Source organism: Megalobrama amblycephala, linkage group LG9 (assembly GCF_018812025.1).
Source record: "Megalobrama amblycephala isolate DHTTF-2021 linkage group LG9, ASM1881202v1, whole genome shotgun sequence".
Classification (NCBI taxonomy): domain Eukaryota; kingdom Metazoa; phylum Chordata; class Actinopteri; order Cypriniformes; family Xenocyprididae; genus Megalobrama; species Megalobrama amblycephala.
Genome location: NC_063052.1, coordinates 23949521 through 23973653, shown reverse-complemented (window position 1 = coordinate 23973653; position 24133 = coordinate 23949521). Strand labels below are relative to the sequence as shown.

The 24133-nt window shown below is 37.4% G+C and overlaps 2 protein-coding genes across 9 annotated transcripts in view; one reads left to right on the top strand and one right to left on the bottom strand.

Annotated features, from left to right (window-relative positions):
* Positions 1–12321, top strand: part of cspg5b (chondroitin sulfate proteoglycan 5b) — a 49641-nt gene extending 37320 nt beyond the window's left edge. For 4 of the 8 annotated variants that reach the window (XM_048202238.1, XM_048202237.1, XM_048202239.1 and 1 more), the window contains 2 exons: positions 6716–6841; positions 11529–12321. In XM_048202238.1, the coding sequence (XP_048058195.1) occupies positions 6716–6841; positions 11529–11819 (417 nt within the window). In that variant the 3' untranslated portion in view covers positions 11820–12321. Of the gene's footprint in view, positions 1–6715; positions 6842–7007; positions 7736–11528 lie in introns of those variants that run through there. The other 4 variants (XM_048202240.1, XM_048202242.1, XM_048202243.1 and 1 more) reach the window with 2 other exon arrangements.
* A 1378-nt stretch (positions 12322–13699) lies between these two features.
* On the bottom strand, positions 13700–23838 carry ptpn23b (protein tyrosine phosphatase, non-receptor type 23, b). The gene is made up of 20 exons (XM_048202232.1): positions 23575–23838; positions 22430–22504; positions 22207–22334; positions 22018–22094; positions 21869–21918; positions 21642–21773; positions 21458–21538; positions 21237–21362; positions 19088–19135; positions 18775–18831; positions 18638–18696; positions 18403–18482; positions 18196–18310; positions 18018–18083; positions 17664–17803; positions 17077–17382; positions 16838–16992; positions 16562–16713; positions 16279–16458; positions 13700–15928 (listed from the first exon to the last, which is right to left on the bottom strand). The coding sequence occupies exons 1-20, from the start codon at positions 23656–23658 to the stop codon at positions 14422–14424; spliced, it is 3618 nt and encodes a 1205-aa protein (XP_048058189.1). The 5' UTR covers positions 23659–23838; the 3' UTR covers positions 13700–14421.
* Between the last annotated feature and the right edge of the window lie 295 nt (positions 23839–24133).

Here is a 24133-nt window from a genome sequence, read left to right as displayed (position 1 = left end):
GGAGATCAGCGAATAGAAGTAGAGGTCGTCGCTGAAGGAGAAAACACTGAAATCCTATGGCGAAACGCCTGCTTATATAGCCCCTAACCCCGCCCATTTCGGCGGGAATATTCGCGCGCTTTGTCGCCATAGGCCGCGCAGCTATGCCGCGCCGTCATTGGTTCAACAACTTGTCTATGAGTGAACCAATGACGATGCAGTTACACTGCGTTATTGAAAAAGGCTTCAGCAGCGGGGAAAAAGGGAGACCTTTCCCCATACGCAGTACGAGTGAAGTATCGAAAGGGGAACTACTTTTAAACAGGAAATGACTAAATTTTACCGTACATATTTACAGCGGGTCTATTCAAACTGGATTAGTATTACCTGATGTAATTTTTCCGGACCTTTTTACAGAAGGTAGAAGTCGCTGTAATCTTTACTGACATTGTCCGTAATGATTACCGAGATGGCACATTCAGATGGGACTAAAATCACTGAGAAGCTCTGGTAATAATTAGTTTACACTAATTATAAACTAATCCCGTCCGAATAGGACTTTAAAATTGTTAGTTAACCCTGCGTCATTCTAAACCCCAGGTAAACGGAATCCTGGGTTATCTTCACATTTTCACACAACTCGTAATTTACATTTAATCCTGGAAATTCATAAGATGACTTCACACTGTACATCTCTAAACATTCTTATTTGCAGAGGTGTAAAGAATACCTGAAAACCATACTTGAGTAAAAGTATAGATACCTTTCAGCGAAAATTACTCCATTACAAGTTACTAGTCCTCAACAGTGTTGGGTAAGTTACTCAAAAAAAGTAATCCACTACAAATGACTACATTAAAAATTGTAATTTGATTACATTACTGATTACTGCATGTAAAAAGTAATTAGATTACTTTACAATAGCAGATAAATAATTTAACGTTAAGTAAAATTAAACAGTCAAAGTCTACTTGCACTGGATGTACTGGTTTTGGCCTTATCAACGGCTGCAGTCATGACCTCATCTACTAAATAAAACACCTGCGATTCAGCAACTTCCTGCTAATGCACTCACATTCATGTAAAGTAGCTTTGTTGACAAGTTTGGGTGAGTAAGAGCAAAATGCACAAGATATAGTACCTTTAATGCCCTGTAGATGGTGATATCACTTCTTTATAGCAGAAACAAACTACTGCAGAAAAAGTTAGGTGCCATGCAAAATGTACCATGTGTAATTGCATTACTCATCACAAATGTATTGGAGTAAAAAGTACATTTCTTCAAAAATGTAGTCAAGTAGAGAAGAAAAGTTGCTAATATCTTTCAGATGTTACTACAAAGTACCCAAAAAGATACTTAAGTACAGTAACTAATTACATTTACTCAAATACTTTACACCACTGCTTATATTTGCATATTTGCGGTGTCAGTGCCATTGATTGGATGAACACAGCACACAAACCTGTTTACATATTCATATTATACATTGCTGACTGTACCATTAATTTCTTCCTGAATGGACTTTTCAGACTATAGACATAAGACTAAAACTCTTCTCAACTCCAATTTACACCTTTTCTTTCACCATTTGATATTTTCAACATCAGTAGCTGGAACTACTGTACTTTTCATACAACACGCTGTGTTTTTGTGACCGTCCAAAGTCACGTGAATATGAGAAAGACGATTGGGTGTTTGTTCCTAGGCATCTACTGTAGCTATAACATTCTAACACCGCACCATTTCTCACTGTACATGTTTGGCACCGCAATGCAGAAAAAAAATCAAAAGCAGTGCTAACCTCTGATTCTAAATGACAAGTGTGAAACGTTCCTCTATACCTAGGGTTAAAAGTTGTGTTGAATTACAAAAAATCCAGTGTTTATAAGCGCAGTGTGAAAAGCCCTGTTTAAACTTTCTGTTTTGGTTACAAGAGTACAAGCTCTGTGCTCCCATCTTTTTGTAACCTTTCAGAGTAGACTGTCATGAATAAATGTTCCACAGACTAGCGTGTAACATTTGATCTTTAAAGGAGGGCCAAAAAGTGGTCTGTCTTCTATATTCACCCACTCAGAGACCTATTGCCCTGCAGTACCTGGTAAACCTTGAACTTGTCAGACCCTGTTCTCTAGTACTTTGATTTAGGTCTTTTATTTGTTCTGAACTGAAAAAAAAAAACTAGTCTAGTCACTGATCTTTCTTTTTGATAATTTTTTTTTTATTATTATTGCCTTGACTTTTTTTTTTATTCACCTTCTGTCGGCCCAGTCCCCCAGTGATTTCATAGTGAAAGAGACTTTTTTTTATGATTAAAAGAGAGTTTGACAGCTTCACTGTGCAACAGGGAGGAGAAATAGAGCAAAACTGAGATGAGACAAGAAATGAGGGATGATTGATGACAGACCATAGACAAAAGAGCCATGAAAATATTCCTAGGTGACTTTATTTACTTGTGAGTTGTTTACTTGTCTTTCCACCTCCTGGGAGAATTTATTTTACTTTTTTTTTTCATCATCTCTCGCGAGAATGAGTATTTGCACGCAGCAGCATGAATAAAGTCTTCTTTTGTTTCCTTTGTGGTTTCATAAGGGATATCACAGGTAGCAAGTTACAAAACATGTTTTGAAAAAGCTTTGCTTTTAATGGACTTGTTTTAATGCCTAGCATTAGTAAATCAGAGACTCACACTCACAGCAGTAAACATTGCTTTGAAAACACCATTTTAACAAGTATTGCTTTACAATGCCTTATGAATAAGCAAGGTTTACTGTTCCTGGCATATTATCCAGTTAATGTAACCACTATGCTTATAGTGTGTTAATAATGTCTCTTGGTAAATGGTATAAACTGTAGATATCCCTTGAAATTCCTGGTCGTGGATTAGTTTATGCTCTGAAGTTTAGCATTTCCTCCTCCAAGCTGTGTAGAAAAAACTGAATTCAGATCCATGCACTTACTCATGAACCCCAGAAAATTTTGTTTGTTATGGTTCTCCAGGGCCTTGTTTACAGCTAGTATTAACATCCGGTGATCCGACAAATCCGTTGGAGTGATCAAACCTCAATGCATTCCAAAGATGCACATCTTCAAATGTGTGGCATCCCAGACATATGGAAGCACCTTTCTGCCACATAAGAGAAAAAAATCATGCTTTGGTGAATCATAATTGATACAAAGGCATAAAAAGAGAAAAATTTAAATTGACAAGTTCATAATCATAAATTTGACGTAATTATGAGATTCAAAGTCTATTATGACAGATGAAATTGAGATACTAAGGCCTTTTTTACACCTGTTATTAAGATGCTTTTTGGTCGATCGGATCACAAGTAGACGAGGGAAACTTATTTATACCATTTATACCATTTATACCTGATATTTTAATCCGTCTCTTTTGTCCACTTCTGACTACTTCTGTCCTAGGGCTAAATCACAAATCATTTTATCTTGCCACTAAGAGTTCTAAGTGGCAGTAAAGGTTCTTATTTAAGAGTTTTTTTCTTAAACTATTCACAGAGCTGCTGAGACCAACTTTTACTAAGGAATAGAGTGAAGTCTTAAAGGTGCAGTATGTAGGATTTCTGTCCGCTAGAGGTCGCTAGAGGCCTATTCAAAGCAAAGGCGTAGTTTGATGACGCCAAGTTTGAGCGCAGAATCTTAGGACATGTGGTCTTCACCTCAATGGACGGGGCAAAAAAATAGGGATAGGACTTGGGAAGAAATCATGTTCATGGATGCGATTATTAATGTTACTGTAGTATGAAGCAGAGCAGGACCGAGTGTTGTGGGAGCTGAACGAGGCCGCTGGAGCGATTGCCCAACACACGCCTCACGAGCAGCAGAACTTTTATTATGCCACAGTCGCCGGTGCCGTTTCCGCTTTTCCGGTCATGAGTATGAGGTAACAGCTCTGTTTATCATATACAGACAAACTGCAGTAAGATGGATCGATTTTAGAATATCATATTAAATACTGGATGGCTTGTGTTTATAAATGGCATTCAATTCATTTTTAAACCGTATTGTATGATGGAGAAAATTCTGTATTACTGTTACTAAAAATAAAGCTGCATCTGATTATGCTATGTTAGCTACTTCACAAAATGGTGTTTTTCTCTGAGGCATGGTAAAGCATGGTACTCGCAAAAGATCAAGAAAATTTGATTTAAACAATAAGACTAAATGTGTTGAGCTATATAACAACAATTAGTTTTCTGTCTATAAATATCAAAACAATTGTTCTCGTCTATTAAAACGTGTAATATATTAAAGCGTCTTTGGTGTTTCCATGGTTTCTACAAAATAAAACCGGAAACCGAGGGTAACGCGGGTATGACGCAATTGACAGGCGGCGACTCACACGTCCCGGAGCCTTGGCTAAAATTACAATTTTCTCACGATTTACAAATAGTTGGAAACCTTTGGGATATTGTAAGTACTCAAGTGAACAAAATATATAACACTGGCCTAGTGGTTTTTGGATATTTTACTGCAAAAATCCTACATATTGCACCTTTAAGCTAAGAGTAAGGGCGGGGTTGACCTCGTTGTTATGGATGATGTCAACACACTTACTAACTATGCACACAGTGATTGGTTGATGGGGGAGGAATCTTTGACAGCGATTTTAATCTTAAAATATTGTAGAATGAGGTATCATGTTGCCATATTCAAATAAAGGTTTTAAAATGTAGGCTAAATGTCACTAATAAAACTAGTATATGTTCAGAGAAATTTTCAACCTCTACATGTCTGCGTTTCGAGAGAATGCAGAATTCAAGCGACAAATTATGTTTTATAAACAATGTTTGGGAGATACTGGGAGAACTCTGGGTTTGGGCTAAATTCCAAGCACTCCAAATACACTTATATATTTTTTTTACTCTATTCAATCATTTGTAAGTGTGGACTCGTGAAAACAACTGCCACAATCGGACTTTATTCATTTATTTATTAAAGATTTATTTTTGCCATTTTATCATAGTTTCAAATCTATAAATCAAAATAAATATTTATTGCATTTATGAAGAAAAGGTTCAGCACCTACCAAGGCGCTATCGCTATATTGCCTTATGGTGTACAGTGTCTTTGTGTGGATTGCTGTGGCAGATTGGCAGCAACGGCCATTAGGATTCTTTGTGATTTGATCTGGGTGACTTAGGAGTCCTCTTGACTACTCCTAACGTTCCACAGATTTAGGAGCTAGTTTTAGCGTTAAAATGCTTTGTGAAATACTCTTAAAGCAAAAATTTAGGAGTCCTACAATTAGGATTGACACCCATTATTTTTAAGAGTTTCTCCTATATCTGCAAGTTAGGAGCTACTATTAGCCTTAAGATGTTTTGTGAATATAGCCCCTGATTTCTATTAAGGGGAGGGTCTATGGGCGGGTAAGTGTACGGGTTTTTTCAGATCTTTGGATCTAATGGACAAAATTTACATATGAACTCGTCTGGAGATGACGGGAAAACAAACAAGAGCAGCAGCTTTCCTTTCCGCTCTGACAGCCGTAAGACCACGCTAAACAATTTGTGTGTGTTAGAAATCAGGAATGGTGAGAGAATATTGTTTTTTGTCTTCAAACCAAAGTTGGGTCTCCTGCCAACAATGTTTAAATCCTGTTAATCTTTTAATTTTATGGCTTTATTTCATAATTATTACTATGAAATGGTCAATTAAAAAAATACAAATCAAGTCAACATGACTTTCTTTAGTTGTCATATACTTGTCATAATTTTGACGTCGTCATTGTTTTTTTTTTTTTATTACTGCTTGGACAATATAAAGAGTCTCGGGCTGCATCCAAAATCAAGTACTCTCTCGAGTAGGTACTTATTCTGAATAAGTAATTACTCTGCGACAGCTAAAAAGTATGTTTAACTGTTTGTCTGAATTTCATTCATATTATACAGATATACTATATTTTCCATGTTGTCATAATCATCACCTACCAGCATTAGTTGCGTCGCTTCACTGTCATTCATAAATTGTCCCTCATGGGATGTCCATTAAATGTCAATGTAGGCTGGCATTAAATGTCCATTGTATGCACACTTCAGAATCTCACCTCAATTAGTAAGTCCGTGTAATTTTGCCTACTCTTTTATGAGCACTATGAATTTGGATGTACAACTCGTCATACACTGTTTTTCACGTATGATACAGTAGGGAAATATGCAATTTTTGGATGGAAACGCAGACTTGCATTACATAATTGCACTAAAAAAAACTGCTTCCTAGCAGGTTTAAACCCCTGGTTTTAAAGGATTGTTCCCCAAAATATACCCAATTTTCAATCAATCAATGTGTACATGAACTGGGGTTGACCAAAGTGCTGTACAATGAATTAAAAGAGAACAAGTTAGAGACATAATCAAAGTAAGCAAGCAATAGACAATCAACAATATACAAGAGAGACCCAAAATGAAGCCAAGGAGAATAAACATATCATTTACTCTGCTTCATGCCATTCCAAATCTCATTTTGTTTTCACATAGGTTTTTTTCCCCCACCATACACTGAAAAAAGTCATTGGGGGCTGTCAAGCTCCAAAAAGCACCACAAAGTATCGTAAAAATAAGTCTATATGACTTATGCACCATTTGAGATGTTAATGCTAGGTGTAAAAGGGTAGCATTGTTTACTTTCCTTTTCTCGTAGTAATCGTGTGTGTGTGTGTGTGTGTGTGTGTGTGTGTGTGTGTGTGTGTGTGTGTGCGTGCATGTTCCTCCATAGGATGACGCTTGCAAAGAAGAGCCATGCAAATGTCCCCCTAAAGAGGACGAGCCTTTGAACAACCAGAACTCACTCATGCCAAAACTCGAAAACGACAAGGCCGCCACAGAAGACAATGCAGAGGAGGTAAACTCACTGCAGAACAACATGAACATCGTGTAGTAACATCCTGTTGCCACAGGCTGGCGCTGTGACTGTAACGAGAGACACATTTGACACCATTCGACCTCTTAAAATTACTAAAATTCCCTAATTAATAGACTAAACATTGACATGGCACTCTTCCTTGCAGTCACCTCAAGATGGCTCAATGTGAGCTTCAGAACACACAAGCTGAACTAGCATGCTAACTTATGTTTGTGCGCTCTCATCACACGATGGAGTTCTTATTGCCAGAGTACCCTACCTGCACATTGGCGTTGCCACATTCACCTTGTCCTTGTTTGCTGTCACTGCTGATGTCACGCTGCATCATGTTATGTCAGGCTTTGTTATGCTATGTCCCGCTAAATCACGCTACGCTATGAAACACTTCACCCCACAACGCAAAGGTTTAGCCGCCAGGTTTACAACCTTTGACCTTCAGTCCACACCGCTGTGACACCTTCACCTTATGAACTCCTGTCTGTCCTGCCTTAGTCAGCATGCATTGGTGTTCTTTCGTGCAAAAGAAAACGTCTGTGGGAAATAACATAGCTATTTAGACAGTGTTAAAAAAAAAAAAAAGAAAAAAAAAAGATTTGTTGATGTTTGTTGACTTATTCAGTGCGTATGTCTGAATATATACTTACAAATACTGCTTGGATTGATATTGATTATGCAGTATGATACAGTTTTAAAGCTCATTGTGTCTTGAAACTAATTGATTTCTAATTTTGATGTATTGAAAATTGTTTTTGTAATTTTTTTTTTTTTTTTTTTTTTTTTTGAGATAAAACAAATGACAATAAATAAAGTAAGTTTGTTTGGAATAAAACGTTTTACTGGTACAATTGAGTGCCAGTGTATTCCTGAACTCCACTGCTCCCATTTTGACTCCTTTTTCACTTTCACTGCTGCTCCTCACTCTTTTGCTTGGCTCCTGTGCATGGCTATAGCATTCCTTAGGTATTGCTAACCATACTAGACATTTCACCCTCATAACAATGCTCTTATTGTAAGACTATAGGCTGACTTTACATATTGGGTTTGTATAATTTGGATAACGATTTCCAATTTGGTTGCGAGTTTGCAAAGGCAATGAGCAAAATGGCTACATATCCACAAATCATAAATATTTAAAAATGTAAAAACTAAAATTGCTTATGATTAGTGACAAATCTATTTTATATTTTTTTTCCAAAATTAATTTTATATTTAAATTTTACAAAATAAATATTCAGTATTCTAAAATGTGGGGTCTGTAAGATTTTTAAAGAAATTAATACTTCTATTCAGCAAGGATGTATTAAATTGATAAAGTGATGGACTTCAATTATGAAAAGCTATTTCAAAGAAATGCTGGTTGTTTGAACTTTTCTATTTAAAGAATCCTGGTTAAAAACAAAACAAAAACAACAACATATTACTGTTTCCACAGAAATATTAAGCAGCACAACTCTTTGTAACATTGACATTAATAATAAGGAATGTTACTTGAGCATCAAATCATCATTAGAATGGTTTTTGAAAGCTTGTCTGACACTGAAGACTGAAGTAATGGCTGATAAAAATTAAGCTTTGCCATCACAGGAATAAATTACATTTTAAAATGTATTAATTGTTGTTAGTAATTAAAACGGTTGCTTTAAATTGCAATCTTATATTGCTGATTTTACTGTATTTTTTTTTTTTTTTTTTAATAAATGCAGCCTTGGCGAGCATAAGACACGTGTATATACAGTATATATGTATGTGTGTGTGTGTGTATAGATACGTTACAAATTACACATCACAAATTTTAAGAAATCTGGCCATACATTCTAATGCAAAAAAAGAAAAAGTGCCCCTATTATACTATTTTAAAGGTTCCTCATTTTGTTTTTGAGGTCTCCTACAATAGTTTTACATGCATCCAATGTCAAAAAATATTTTCATTTTCTCAAAATATACATTGCACATCACCTAATTTCTCAGAGTCTGAAACCGTTCAAAGATTCTCTCCAAATCATTCATTTCTGAGAGTCTGCTCTGATTGGTCAGATGGTCCAGTCTGTTGTGATTGATCTGCTGCTTACACGTGAATGACTGATGTGACATTACAGCAAAATCTTGCTCCATTCGTTATCATTATTCCAGGTAGTAAGAACGACAGACAATCTGCATTAATTAACACAATTTTAGGTAATAGCGGGCCCAGCTGATTAGCAGAACCATTTCACTACATTAACATGAGTTAGCCTACAGCTGTGCACTTGGTGTGCTCCCTATAAAACACAAAACTATGTATTTTGAACACTTAGTAGAAAGTAGTCTATATACATCAATAGTTAAATATACTTACAGGTTGTGATTCGCAGGAGCAAGTTGATCCAAATAAAGCGGGTACTGCTCCATCTTTTAAAGGGATAGTTCACCCAAAAATGAAAATTTGAAGTTTATCTGCTTACCCCCAGCACATCCAAGATGTAGGTGACTTTGTTTCTTCAGTAGAACACAAATGATGATTTTTAACTCCAACCTCTGCCGTCTGTCAGTCAAATAATGGGAGTGAATGGGAACTCGAACAATAAGAGTCAAAAAGACTTGCATAGACAAATCCAAATTAAACCCTGTGGCTCATGACGACACATTGATGTCCTAAGACACGAAACGATCGGTTTGTGCGAGAAACCGAACAGTATTTATATAATTTTTTACCTCTAATAGAACACAGGTCTGATCGCGCTCTGACAGCGGAAGTGATGTCTCACACTCATTGAAGTATAAGCGCAAGACATCACTGCCGTTGTCAGAGCGCGATCAGACCTCACTAAGCGAATGCTGAACGCAGTTGGACGTAGTGGTGTATTAGAGGTAAAAAATGATATAAATACTGTTCGGTTTCTTGCACAAACCGATCGTTTCGTGTCTTAGGACATCAATGCGTCGTCACGAGCCGCAGGGTTTAATTTGGATTTGTCTATGCAAGTTTTTTTTTTTTTTACTCTTATTTTTCGAGTTCCCATTCACTCCCATTATTTGACTGACAGACGGCAATGGTTGGAGTTAAAAATCATCATTTGTGTTCTACTGAAGAAACAAAGTCACCTACATCTTGGATGTGCTGGGGGTAAGCAGATAAACATCAAATTTTCATTTTTGGGTGAACTATCCCTTTACTGGATAAAAGTTTTGCAAATCCTCCTTTGACCCCGCAGAGATTTGAGAAGCAGTCGTCAATAAAATGACAGGAACACAACAAAAGGTTGGGAGTTCTACTGCTGTGGTATCACTGTAAAAAACTGACTCTTTACATCCTAATCCTTTGGAAGTGTCTACAAAAGGGAATTTGCTTTCGCAGCTCAGGAAACAGCGTCTTCTCAATACGTCAACAACACTAAATGGTGTTTTATTCACAAAATTCGGGAGGAGCAGGTTCAAAAAATTAACCTAATTAGCACAAGTGGGAAGCATTCAGCTAATCAACCAACGAGAGGTATATACACTGCAGACTCACCTCTGTTTGGTGACAGTTCATCAGCATCCCTCCACCACCCCATCTCCTCACTTTTAGTTTAATCCGGGGGAGTACTCTTGGTTCAGGCTGAAATTCTGAGCTTGAAGCCCTCCCCTGGACAGCACACCAAATACGCATAACTTACTCTATTTATATGTATATGTATTATATGTATATGCGAACTCGTGAACCAACTAAAGTATTTGAGGGCGGGTCAAAGTAGACGTTGTTCGCTGGCAGCCAATGAAGACTGTAGGCTGGCATTATGCAAATTTGTTACAAACCTACGTAGATATGTTACGGAAGTGAGGCTGGAATTCCTGATGACACATTTCTGCAGTTCAAAATCGATTCCTTCTTTTCAGAGACAATGACTTTGTCATGTTCTTCGATCTTTAAAACATTGCAGACCCTTACATTCACAAACAGCTATATTACACACAGCATGAAAGGTAATGTTTGAAAAAGCATAAAGGTGGCACTTTAAGCTGACACCAAAGTTTCCCATCTATTATGTGAATGTGACAAACATAGAAAACTTCCTTCCCCTTAGAATTTTTCTGAAGAGCAGAAACTGAGCTCTTGAATCTAATCTGTTGAAGAATTGAATTACTGATAAAACAGTTAAGACATTTGAATTCATTTGGTGACTAATGCCAGATGACTGCATAGCAATTATGAGCAGAATTGATAGAAACAAGTAGGCAGTCAGTCTAGTACATTTGAAAGTTGGGAATGAGCCACAAAATAAGGTATTACAATACTTAATACAAAGTGCAAGTACAATCCTTTGTTTACTTAAACTTGCATATTCTTGATAATCTGAGATCAATTCCTGCAAGCTGATAACTCGCTCTTGAGTTATGCCCACCTCATATACAGTTTGTGCCAGGTTGGTTTCAACACTGAAATTACTCAACTTATACTAATGTTCTTAAAATAATGATTTAAGTTTCCTATTTTTACTGACTTTAATTTTAGCGGCTCATGAGGGAGTCATTATCAACAATTTATGTGATTTTTGTTAAATTCTTTATACTTTCTTGCTTTTTCTTTGATTTTGTATTGCTATGTGTTTGTGTCTATCTGTAATTGTGTGTTGTATGTGCTTTTTGATTCCTATGTTTGTGTTGTTATGCTTGCATTTTGTGCGATTGCGTGTGTGTACGTGTCCAGGGTGGTGTGACCATCGACTTAGAGTTGCTTCTTCCCAAAGAGGCGAAAATGCTCCCAGAGACAAGCCCCCCGCTTCACTACAACGTCTTCCTCTACAAGCACCCTAAATCCCCTAAAAAGTCCCCCGTGTTGCGCCGGCCTCCTGGCAAATCTGTACAGGGGAGGCCTCTGTCTCAGCTCTGCTCCAGACGCAGCTCCGAACCAGGCTACAGCCCCATTAGCACACGTTCCTTACCGGGAGTGCTCTCCGGGTCATCCAGCCCTTACCTGGGCACGGCCTACACACCTTAATACAAGTGGAAGCCTTCAACACTGTCTGATGTACAACAACTTGAACAAAAGAAATGAAAAATTATACTTCACATATGCGACTTGACCGTTATGAATTATGAGACATTGATTGTTAACAAGTGAGTGTTTTGGATGAACAAGACATGAATTCGGACACAATTTAATAGCATTGACCTTGACTCTTATTTGAAACAAAACTGCACAGCAGCACAATGAAGATTACTAGACCTGTGCAACAGGAATATAAAGGGAAAATAAGAATTTGAAAAACTGTTAATTTGGTATTACAGTCACAAATGTGGATTTCAGATGTGTTTTGGTGCCATGTTGTATTTTGTCAAACAGCACATTCATATTCACACACATGCATTGACAGAAATGATGGAACCTGTAAACATTCAGGGTATACAAACAAAATTGATTATTATTAACAAGGTGCTTTTTGTGTGTTTTTAATGTTAGATTAATACTTTCACTGAGAATAAAGAGTTTTAGAATTGTTTAGATTTGACGTTGTTTATTATTGGTTCCTTTGAAAAAAAAAATTGATAATTATTTTCATCATCTGTAGAAATGGTAGAAAAAAATGCAAGTTGAGGTTTATATTTTCTACGTATCAAAAATTCAAATTTGAATATGGTGTCACTTTTGTCACACTGCAGTACTATTTAACTGCAAAACTGATTTAAAATAATAATAAAAATGTGGACCAATTATAACTTACCCTAAAATCTTGATGTTAAAAAACTACATTGTGTATCAAAATATATTATCTTCCACATGCAATCTATATGAGACGACTGACCGATGTATGCTGATAATATAAACTAATACCATGTCCTCTAACAACACTTCAATACTAAGTGTGCTATTCTGCTCAAGCCAAAACCATCCTATAAAGAAAAAACTGGGTCAGTTGCTCTCCCAATGCTCACTCCATCAAAGCAAGGGATGGCGTGAACAGACTGCTGAAATAAAAGACTGGGTATCTTAGAAGAGTAATGGGCTCTTGAACTCACAAGACAAAAACATTTCCGAGTAGTTACAAACATTGCCTGTCTTGTATTTGCCATGAGATACATCAATACTGTTCAATACTAGATTCCAGTCACTACCTATTAAGCATAAAGTGAACCATGTGACTTTATATCCTAGGCCTCTCTTTGATCTGTTTATGAGTACAGTTTAAGAGTGTTTATTTTTTATTTTTATTTTTTTAATGTTTATAGACTTGAATAGTCTAAAGGCCTGACTCGATATGAACATGCCTGTTTTATTATTTACAGACATTTACTGCAGGATGTGCGTGTAGTAATTCTGTGGTTCTTTGTGCCTGAAGCAAATGAAGCATATTGATTTAATCTAGGCAGCTCTAGTAACCCATGAAGAAAGAGGGAACCAACAAGCTCATTACAGACAAGTCTACATCACCAGAACACAACCAGACAGTGCCATCATATGGCCATATTAGGGCAGTGGTGCATTCAACAATACCCTTTAACATTGGTGCATTAGCACATAACAGTATGTTTATTGTATTATACATCATAATCTCTAGGTTTTATTTTGTATATTGTATTATTAGGAATGCATACTGCAAAACTTCTAAGAATGGTCTTAGTAAGTAAAGTAGGGTGTGGTGTGTTGGGTCAGAGGACACATAACTTCAGACTAGTGAAAAATTTACCTTTCACCATAAGGACCCTAAAACAACATTGGCTTGGATGTCATTGCAATGGGAAAAGACCTGAAGATTGCTCACAGATGCTCCCCATACAGTTTGACCAAGTTTGAAGTGGTCTACGATTAAGAGAACAACTGCACAAGTCCAGGTATGTAGAGCTGCTCATTTTTTATAAAGGTAGACTTGTAAACACATCTTAAGTAAGCTAGTTTAATATTGAATTTCAAACAGAAGCATCATCTCCACATAAACCAGTGGTATAAGTCAGTCAAAAAGCATTTCCCTTTTTTTTTAATAAAATTACAATTTTGTTATGGTCTAATACAGAGCAAAAAGAAAGCAGTGTTTACAATTTTTCACAAAATTATATGTAAGAACTAGAAGAGTTTTGGTATTAAAATGTTTCTGAATCTATGGAAGACACATTGAAACAAATAGAAACACCCACAATCACCTCTCCCTCATCATCGTTGTCATCATTCTAAATGATAGTGCAGACTAAAGTGCTTTTTAGGAATAGAAGTAAAAAGAGTGATACTTGACACATAATATTAGAGAATTGCATAGAATTACAATGCCAGCAGTTTTCTATTTGCTTGTAGTACAATTGGTAAGTTATAGTTTGTAATTACTGATTCAGAGAGTACAGTGCAATTCTGGTAGTGTTAGTACTGTACATGTAGAAAAGGCAAGTGTTAGTGTGTGTTCAGACATTAGATCTTGTGTTGTGACTACAAAGAATCCAAATCATCAAAAATATATTTTTTTCTGCACCCCCTGTTGACACCCCATCATTTTTGATATTGCCCTGTGTGGTATCCCAACTACCACTGACAGCTTTTGCACAGTTGTTGGTGCGGGACACAGCAAGAGACTACTGTGATAGTTGAGTTAGGCTTTTATCTACTTGCAATCAGTTTAGGACTTAATGCTGATATTATCCACCTTGTTCTGAAGAAAATCCAGAACCGTAGAGGAGTTGGACCTCATCTCATCAGTTGGAGCAGCACTTGATGTGGAAGAGGATGGTACACCTAGTCCTGGAGTGGAGATCTGGTTCTGGGATGAAACCTGAACTGGTGATGGTGTAGGAATGAGGGTGCTGGCAAGGGATGGTGGAACTGGATTGTCCATCACTGCGGCAGCTGCTTGTCCTGATGACTGGTGAGACACATTTTGAGGGCCAAGTATTTGGCTTTGACCAGGAGTGTACATGGGTTGCCCCCCTGGGCCATTAAACATTGTGTTGAATTGGGGTGGAATGGTCTGTTGACCCATAGGTTGTTGGCCCATGTGTGTTGGTGCAAATGAGTACATATTACTTTGTGGTGGTACAGCTCCTGTTGGCATTTGGGGCTGACTGTGTGGATGAGCACCAAAAGGAATTTGGGAGTTTTGGCTCAAGGGTGCCTGTGGAAAGATTTGAGATCCTGGATGTACTTGCTGGGGTGCAGGGATTTGCTGAGGTTGCAAAGATGAAAAAGATGTATACCCCATATAAGGTTGAGGCCTGTTTTGTGGAAGTTGTCCAGGATGGAACTGTTGAGGATGGGACAGTTGGCTAGGTAGACCATGCTGGGGTTGGATTTGAGGACCTAATGTGGGTCGGTAACCTGAGGGGAGGCCAGGCTGTTGCTGTGTTTGGCCTTGCATAGGAGCTTGGACCTGTCCAGGTGGGAAAGGGGGAAGGATTTGCCCAGGAAATGCACTTCTTGGTGTGGTTGAGGGGATGCTTTGTCTAGGTTGGGTGGTAAAGCTTTGGCTCTGTGTTCCCTGTATGATCTGTTGGACAGAGGAAGACTGAGTCATGCCAGTTGGCATCTGCTGCCCAAGAGAGTTTGGCAAGGATACTTGTGGTTGTCCGGGTAAACCAGGCCTAATGGAATTTTGGGGAATCTGTCCCATTTGTGGAGGCACAGAATAACCCCCTGTAACAGCAATGGGCCCACTGTGAGCTTGCTGCCAGAGAGCTGGATTGTACCCCTGAGAAGGCACCTGTGGGGTGTTCGATTGATTAACCTGAGGATGGACATGTGTGATGCCTCCGGATGATCTTACCTGGAACTGCTGTGGTGACATCCCAGGGATTTGCATGGGTGCAAAGGGCTGGCCATAAGGGGCCTGATTTTGTGGGAGATTGTGAGACAGCTGTTGCTTTGGATCTGTAGTTGGAAATTGGGGGTTTGGAAACCGAGCTGGGGGAAATGGGCTTCCACCATGGGGAACAGTATTGGGAAGTACTGGACCTCGGGGCAAATTCAGATTTGGAGGAAGGCTTCGTAGTTCTTGTGGGAGATCTTCAAAAGAGGCAACAGAAGGACCTACAGATTCAAGACTGGAGGGGCCGGTTCTAGAACCAACAACTTTCTGGCCGACCACAGGCTTTCGGGCAGCAGGTCTAGGAGGTGGCCCTTTTCCAATCTCCCTGCAGAAAGTAGTATGTCAGACAAGCATGGAATGAGATACATTGTTAAAAGGCCATTTGAAAAAGGAACTAGTAGACTACCACCACTTAATACTAAAGGTATGTATTAAGTGGTGGTAGTCTACTAGTTCATAATTCACACTGAAAAGTAGGTTGCAGATTCAATGCAAACATAGGCAACCAACAATGTAAAAATTTACTGAAATCTGAATCTTGTCTACTGTAAGTCAAGGTACTTGATCTTATATCTCCAGGTGACTGTTTCTTCAAACAGTGTACAGAAATTAAAAAAAAAAAAAAAAAAAAAATTCTAACCACAATATCATACCCTTCTACTTGAGACAACTTACTTTTCCAGCAAGGCAACTCGTTCCTCCTCTCTGGTTTGGCAACAGGACTTTGTTTTGTCCAACAGGCCAGTGGTCTTCTTGTCCAGATCCTGATAGAAGTCTCTGCCTTCCTCAGCCTTCTTGATTAAGTCCTCATATGCCTCAAATGAGGCAATCAGGGATTGCACAGTCTCGTTCCATCTTCAGGACAAAATAAGAGGATTACACTTACTGTCTCTGAAACGGATACTAACACTTGAGAAGTGAGTCTTTTGACTATGAAAATACAGAGATAAAAACATACTGTTGCTCTGTGAGCATGAGTGTCTTGCGAACAGGGGCATACTGCACATTCGCTTCTGTCAGGGCTTTCAGGATGTTATCCTGAGCAGCCAAGTTCTGTTCTATATATCCCTTCAGCTGATCATATTTCTTCAACTGCTCTGCAAACAATGTCTGAAAGAGAGGACAGAGGGAAAGAGGGATAGAGAGTAACATGGTCATTTGTTCAATATGAATCGACAGCAGAGCAGCACAAAGTGATAAAGAAAAGGCAGTACAGTTTCAATTGGTCATTAACCTTGATCTCAGCACGATCTGTGGTTACCAGGACTCCAGTGATGTCATCTTTATGAATAAGGTCACGGAGCTGACTCTCCAATGAGATCCTCTGCTTTCGCATTTCATCAACTTTGCCAAGAATAGTCTTTATTTTTTGCAAGGATGATGTTTCATCTTAGAAGAAAGCACATAATGAATGAACACAGATAACTTCTATGTCATTCAATGTACATGTACATCTGTAAAAAACACTTTTACCTTGATTGAGTTGTGGCTGAGGCAGGCTCTTTCTGAGTTCCTCAACAGATCCCTGTAATAGGCGTAGGTTTGGTATGTGCTGGTTCATGGCTCTGTGGAGCTCAGTGTTGGTGTTGCTAGCTGCCTGATGAGCAGCTTCATATTTCTTCAACTCTTTCTGAATCTCCTGCAAGACTGCAGATCTGGCCAACAATCCCTTCTGCCCCACAACCTCCATTAAACTCTTCTCTCCAGCCTCATCTTCCTCAAGGGCACTACGGATCTCGTCCAGAGATGAACCCACATCAGTGTAAACATTAGATAGTGCTGCAACACACACACATGATTGGATGTCATCAAATCCATCAAAAACACAAACAATAATAGCAAATGATAGCAAATGATAGCAAATTATGAATTAAATGATAATAGTATGGTACTTATTCATAAATATCACAGACACATTTCACAGATCATAGAATCTTTGTTTTAATGTTGAAATGACTCATAAAAAATAAACATTTAGTAGAATGGCAGACTGCACATTCAATTATCACAAATTTCACATTTTTGTCATCATTTTAAGTTTTTGTGTGTCTATGTCTCACCTTGCATGGCCTGGACGAGGTTCTTGACAGTGTCTGGTCGTACACTGAGAAATGCACATTTTTCCAATAGAGCGTCAGGCAGAGACTTAAACATGTCAATTTTATACACCGAGTCACTGCTTAGAGACTCCATAAATTTTCTGCATAAATCGAGAAAAGAGGAAAAAAATATCAGCTACTGTAAAAGACACACAGAGTAGATTCACTTTTAAAGAGTAAGTTTCCCCAAAAATGAAAATTCTGTCATTATTTGCTCATCGTTGCTGGAAACCTGGATGATGTTCTTTAAGGGTGAGTAATTTATGACAGAAAATTCTTTTTTTAGGTCAATATTTGTTTTTATGAGTAACTTACTCAAGGATTTGGTTTTTGTCCTCTATTTTAGCCACTATGTCCCTAAGTAACTTTGCCTTCTCCTCACTAAGAGAGAGAGAGAGAGAAGAGACAATGGTTAAAAACAAAAACTTTCTACATAGACTTTTAAACATTTAAAGTAACATCAGTGAAGCATGTTATCAGTATACCAGCTGACCTGTAAAGGGATGAGGCCTCATGAGTTGCCATGGGAACAAGTTTTGAAAAGAGGTCAGGACCAGTGACACTTTGATCAGTTAGGTTCACAGGTAGGGGTTTCACCAAAGATGCACCTGTGTAGCAGATGCCAGAGTACCAAAGGAGGAAAATGATTTCTAAATTCCTTATGATCATTTTAAAAGACATATGAGAGCTGTTTGTATACCTTTTACTGCCACCAATGTGTCCAGACCGGGCACAGACTCATGGTAAATGAAGTCATTGTCTTTCTTAGCCGAGTTATATCTGAAACAGACAAAAAGTAGGAGAAAATTACATTAATAAAATATTTTAAAAACTCTTTTGGAGAAATTAAATACCACAGCATACACTGAAAACTTTTAAGACTCAGATGTGATTTGGGTATAATAATAATAATAATAATACATTTAAGATCTTACTTTCCACCAATCACATCCATCGTGAATTTCAAAGCTTCCTGTACATGTTCTGGTTGACCCTGAAAAGGTCAAGGAGTACACATGTAAATGTGCATAATGAACAGGTGGGTTGTGTGTGGGTGTATGAGAATCTTTACCTTGCTCTGCTTAATTGCCTCATTAAGTTTGTCGAGGGAGAACTGAAAGTATGCAACCTGTGGAGAAACAGCAGGCGACCTCACACTGTTATCAGAGGATATTATGACCATATTGTGCAGTGGTACTCAGGTACACCAAGTGTTTTTACGTCACAAAAACATCAAATATCAGCCAACAAAACATAAATAAAAAATATTTAATAATAGAAATTACTAATAATATATAATAATAAAATAATAGCACATTTAATTCCAAATGTCAAGTCAAAAAGTATGCACAACTAAAAACAAATGCACACAAACACACACTTACTGCTTCTCCATGTTTCTGCTGTTCCTCTGACTGCTTTCCCATGTGTAACTAATGAAAATTAAATGAGGCATGGTTTATGAAAATAACCAACAAGTCTGTGAAAATGCATTAAAGGGATAGTTCTAGGGCTGCCCCAACTAAAAAAATTTCTACTTGACTATTAGTCATTCATTTAAACCATTAGTCGACTAATTGCATATACATATATTAATCTAATTACTTAAATATATACTGAGAAGAATACTAAACCATAATGAGCTTTCATTATATATATAAGCAATGTATATATTGACAATGCTGACTCTCATTTCCACAGTATAGTGAATGCGCCTATAGAAATGCACCTTTCCTGTGGATTACATAAGCAGAGAGTAATTTTTTTATTTGAATTAGTTAATTTAAAAGTAGACATTTCAAGCTTTCTATAGATATATTTCTCATGTATGTGAGGCAAGTAGGCTATATGCTGAGTTGAGACCGAGACAGCAGAAAGCACATCTAGTTTTTTCTTTATTTTACAAAGGCACAATGTTTTGTTATTGTGAGTTTACACAAATACAGTTTGTAATGATGTATTACTCTTATCTGTATGACAAAAAAAATGACTGAGTATGTTGTTTCCGCTATCATCAGAAAAAAATGCAAGTCATTGCGTCGGCGCCTCCATGTCTTGAGGTAAGCGCGTTAATACTTTAGCTTCCACACTGCGCACAAACACTTGGATATATTCCCAGAGATGGGCAGTATTTATGATACATGTATTTCAAATACAAAATAGTATTTTGTAATTTGTATTTGATAGGGTTGATGAAAACGGCTTTGTATTTTGTATCAAAATACTTTAGTTTTGTATTTTTAAAATACTGTAAAATACTTTGTAAGAAGTCTACATGATGACATCATAAAAATGCAACCTCTGATTGGTGCTTTCTCAGTGGTTTCCCTAGACTCGTTCAGAACAGATATCAAGTTTTGGTGTTCGTTTTAGTAGCCTAGGCTAAATAGTTAAATTTACATAGTTTTCTTGAAAACAATTATACTGAGCAGCAGCCCCCTATATTTATCATTAACAATCAAATGATTAAATAGTTATAAACTAGTTGCTATGAATACAGGTGCCATCAGTGTCTTCTTGTGAATGACTTGTTTGTCATTGAGTCGTGTTGCTGATGCAAAGTAGGCCCTTCGTTACCAAACATCAAGTAACTAAATTAGGATACAATTATAAGCCATTCGCAAACTGTTAAAAATTAAACTCTTGGTTACTTTAAAACTAAATTTCGTCTGGGCGAACACAGGAATATGTTAATATTTGATCTGTTAATCAACTGAGTCAGTGTAATGATGAAGGGATAGATCAAATAGGCCAACTGATGGTAGGTTTGCGAAGAAATTTCATGCTCCCTTGTAAAAGTATTTTTTAGTATTTTTAAAATACAAAAATACAGTATTTTATTTTGATACATTTTGTGGCTGTTGTATTTTGTAGTTTATTTTGATACATTTAAAATTAAGGTATTTTGTATTTTATTTTAAAATACATTTTGATGTATTTTTCCCCAACCCTGTATATTCCTAATAGCACACATTTATCTAGGTTAATGTTAGAGCGAGAAGCAATGTAAAGTTGCAACTAATTACATGTTTTAAATGATAAGCCATACTTGAGGTCAATGGATTATAGGCGAAAGTTTGGATTTCCTGCCTGACATACTGTAATCATCACAATGACCCGCCGTTAACAGTCTGTTCACCAACAGTTTTTTTTTCCCCTGTGACTAACCGACTAATATGATTTTGGTCGACTAAGCCACTTCTAGTTGACTAACGATTAATCGACTTTTAGGGGGCAGCCCTAAATAGTTCACTTAAATCTTTCTTCTGCTGAACACAAAAGAAGATATTTTGAAGAATATGGGTAACCAAACAGTTGATGGGCCCCCTGTTTTTTTTGTTTTTTTTCATACTATGGAAGTCAATGGGGTCCATCAACTGTTTGGTTACCCATATTCCTCAAAATATCTTCTTTTGTGTTCAACAAGAGAGAAATTCATACAGGTTTGGAACAACTTGAGGGTGAGTACATGATGAGAGAATTTTTATTTTTGGGTGAACTATCCCTTTAATATAGTGAGTGTGGTGGTCTCACATGTGTGATGGCCCTGAAGTAGCTGATTTTCATGCTGACGAGTTTCCTCCACTCTTTCTGAATCCTTCCTGGCACACATTCAGAATTATCCAACACCCTCAGACAATCCTTATAATAGTCACACACCTGCAATCAGACATTAGTGTTGAAGAGGAAAGTGCTCTGTAAATCAAAGGCTTGCTGTCATCTTGATAGATAAGCACATGTGTAGAACTTCAAACCTGGGCACAAATCTTTGCTATTAAATGACTCTTTCTGTTGTCTAGTAGAGTTTTCTCCAAGAGACACTCTTGAGCCTGTGCCTTCAGAGAGAAAGACAAACAGAAAATGAGAGGAGAGGTTGTCTGATTAAAGTGGATTTTTCCAGATAATAAAAGTAGCATTTGTGTGGTAGACTGTGTTTACCAGCATGAGGCTGATGTTGACTGACAGTGCCTGGCCACTCATGTCAGAGCTGTAGCTGTGATTGTAGTGGTCTCTGAGGTAAGCAAAAGCCCCGGCAGAACACTGGAAATGGGTACAGGACACTTTCATCCCCTTAACACACCAAGAAATGCATGCACAAACAAGGAGAAAAAGGTTAGTGGCATAACATTTCTTAATTGCAAATATATGTAAGCGTGCATGTTCACCTCTTCAGACAGGCGGTTATCCACAGCTCCCAGCAGCGAGTGCAATGCACCTAAAAATGCATTAGAGGGATTGTTGTTAGATGAATTATTATGCAAAACAATTGTAGCAATGCATATGTGTGCTGATGCTTTGGTTGCAATTAACTCACCCAGGTTATACAAGACACAAGCCTGCTCATAGTTAATATCATCATGTGTGATATTCCTCCCTGAGAACATGTCAATCCTGCAAGCAGAAAGAAAGCAGGAAAGCTAAAATTACATGACTACCACACATCGTGCATATCGACTGTAGCAAGTATGGTATATCAATGCAAGCACCAATGGCATAATTTTACCAAGTCACAGGCACTGCAGCCTCCTGACCAGATGCCATAGGAACACGACTCTGCAGAAAGTGCAGCTGACCACAGTACTTTCGAAGAGTGCTGCAGCCTTCAAAATCCCTTGGGATGTTTACCACAGTCTGAGAATAAAATGAATTTCAATGCAATCTTCATCAACAACCTTTTTATACAAGTGTGCAACTACATTTCCCACAATCTCATTGATCCAACCCACCTGTCTAAGTTGCTCCAGCCTCTTCAGTGACTCATTGTAGTTCTCGGGGTTCTCACCATAGTTTATTTGAATGTACTGGGACAAAAGAGAGGGAAAGAATACCGTTATATTTTTCTTCCAATGCAATTGACACCAATGTTACTGTCATACACAGTAGAAAACAATCTCGATCAGGCAGGATCCTTTTGTTGGCTAAATGCAAATGTGTAAAAATAAGTCTAGCAAAAAAGGGAGATCATTTGGTTTACAAATGACCAGGTTACACAAGCCATATGCTTACAAGCACAAAGACCATGAAAATATCAGTTTCATAATAAAATAAATGCTGTAATATAGCCCTTGAAATCATTTGTTAAAAAAAAAAAGACAGCTACCTACAAAAGATTACAATACAGATTCTGAGTGTTATGCTGCTATCCTATCGGTAACAAAGCACTTTTTTTCTCCATTTAACACCTATTTGACACCTGTTGAAGTTTGGGTTCCTTGCCGCTGTCACCATTGGCTTGCTTAGTTGGGGACACTTGACATCTGATATTTAACAGTGCTTTGTATCTGCCTGCATTGGCACCATTTTCTTTAAGAGCTACTGTACAGCCAAAATTATATACAAGTTATCACTGTAAAGCTGCTTTGACACAATATGCATTGTAAAAAGCGCTATATAAATAAAGGTGACTTGACTTGACTTAAGCAGTACTTATAATAGATAGAAATATATAGGGTAAATTCAGGTTGATTGGGAAATTTTTGTTATTGAGATGCCTGTGAAAAAGTGTCCCAATGTACCTGAATTCACCCCATGTTAAACTGACGATGGAATATTGCACAATATTCAAGGCGTTTCTTCATTTTCATGTCTTTAATCAAAATATTTAAAACAAAACATGTTTTCTTAAGAATACTATCCTAACTTATAATCAGTGTAAAGATTTTCATCGCTTTCAATCCAGTTAATCTTATGTATTGAAAAAAAAGTCCTTTTAGCCATACTTTAATCCCTAAATTACAAGACAAGCAAATAGCTATTCTTTAAGGAGTTTAAGTTACGGAGCTCAAAGAGTACATAACAGGAATGTTTCTTTCTGGAGCTGATCACTGTTGTGTAACAACAAGCTGGATTACTGGGACACGGATTGTCTCACCTGTCTGACAGGGGAAGTGAACTGAAAGTCCCCCGCTTCCTTCAACTCCAGCCAAATCATCGGCATCCTGGGAACGGCCTCCATATCGCCTCCACGAGGTATTATTTCAACTTAACACGAGTTTTCAACAGTTTAATACAGTTTTTTTTACTTACTTAAAAAGACGAAGCTAATTATATCTCGATTTGATCAGAAAACTTGACGCCCCGATCCGCCTGACGGTCCTACCTTTGACTCGTCTTCAAAACAAATACGTCACCGGAAGTACGTCACCATACATAAGCGATTTAGATTGGCTTTATTACTTTGTTTGTCTCCAAATATGTTGATTGCACTTACTCATTTTTGTGATTTTATTAACTATTTGTACTCATACTCTAATACTAAAAATAATAAATGACCTTCTGAATGTATCCCTTCATTCACAAGGAAATCATTTGTTATGATAGTACACTGTTAATGTCATTTGCTTAATTTTCTACGGCAACTTTTTATACGCAAACAAAAGTTCTCAAATTTCCAACTTTTTACTTAATTTTTAATTAAAAATCTCGATCTT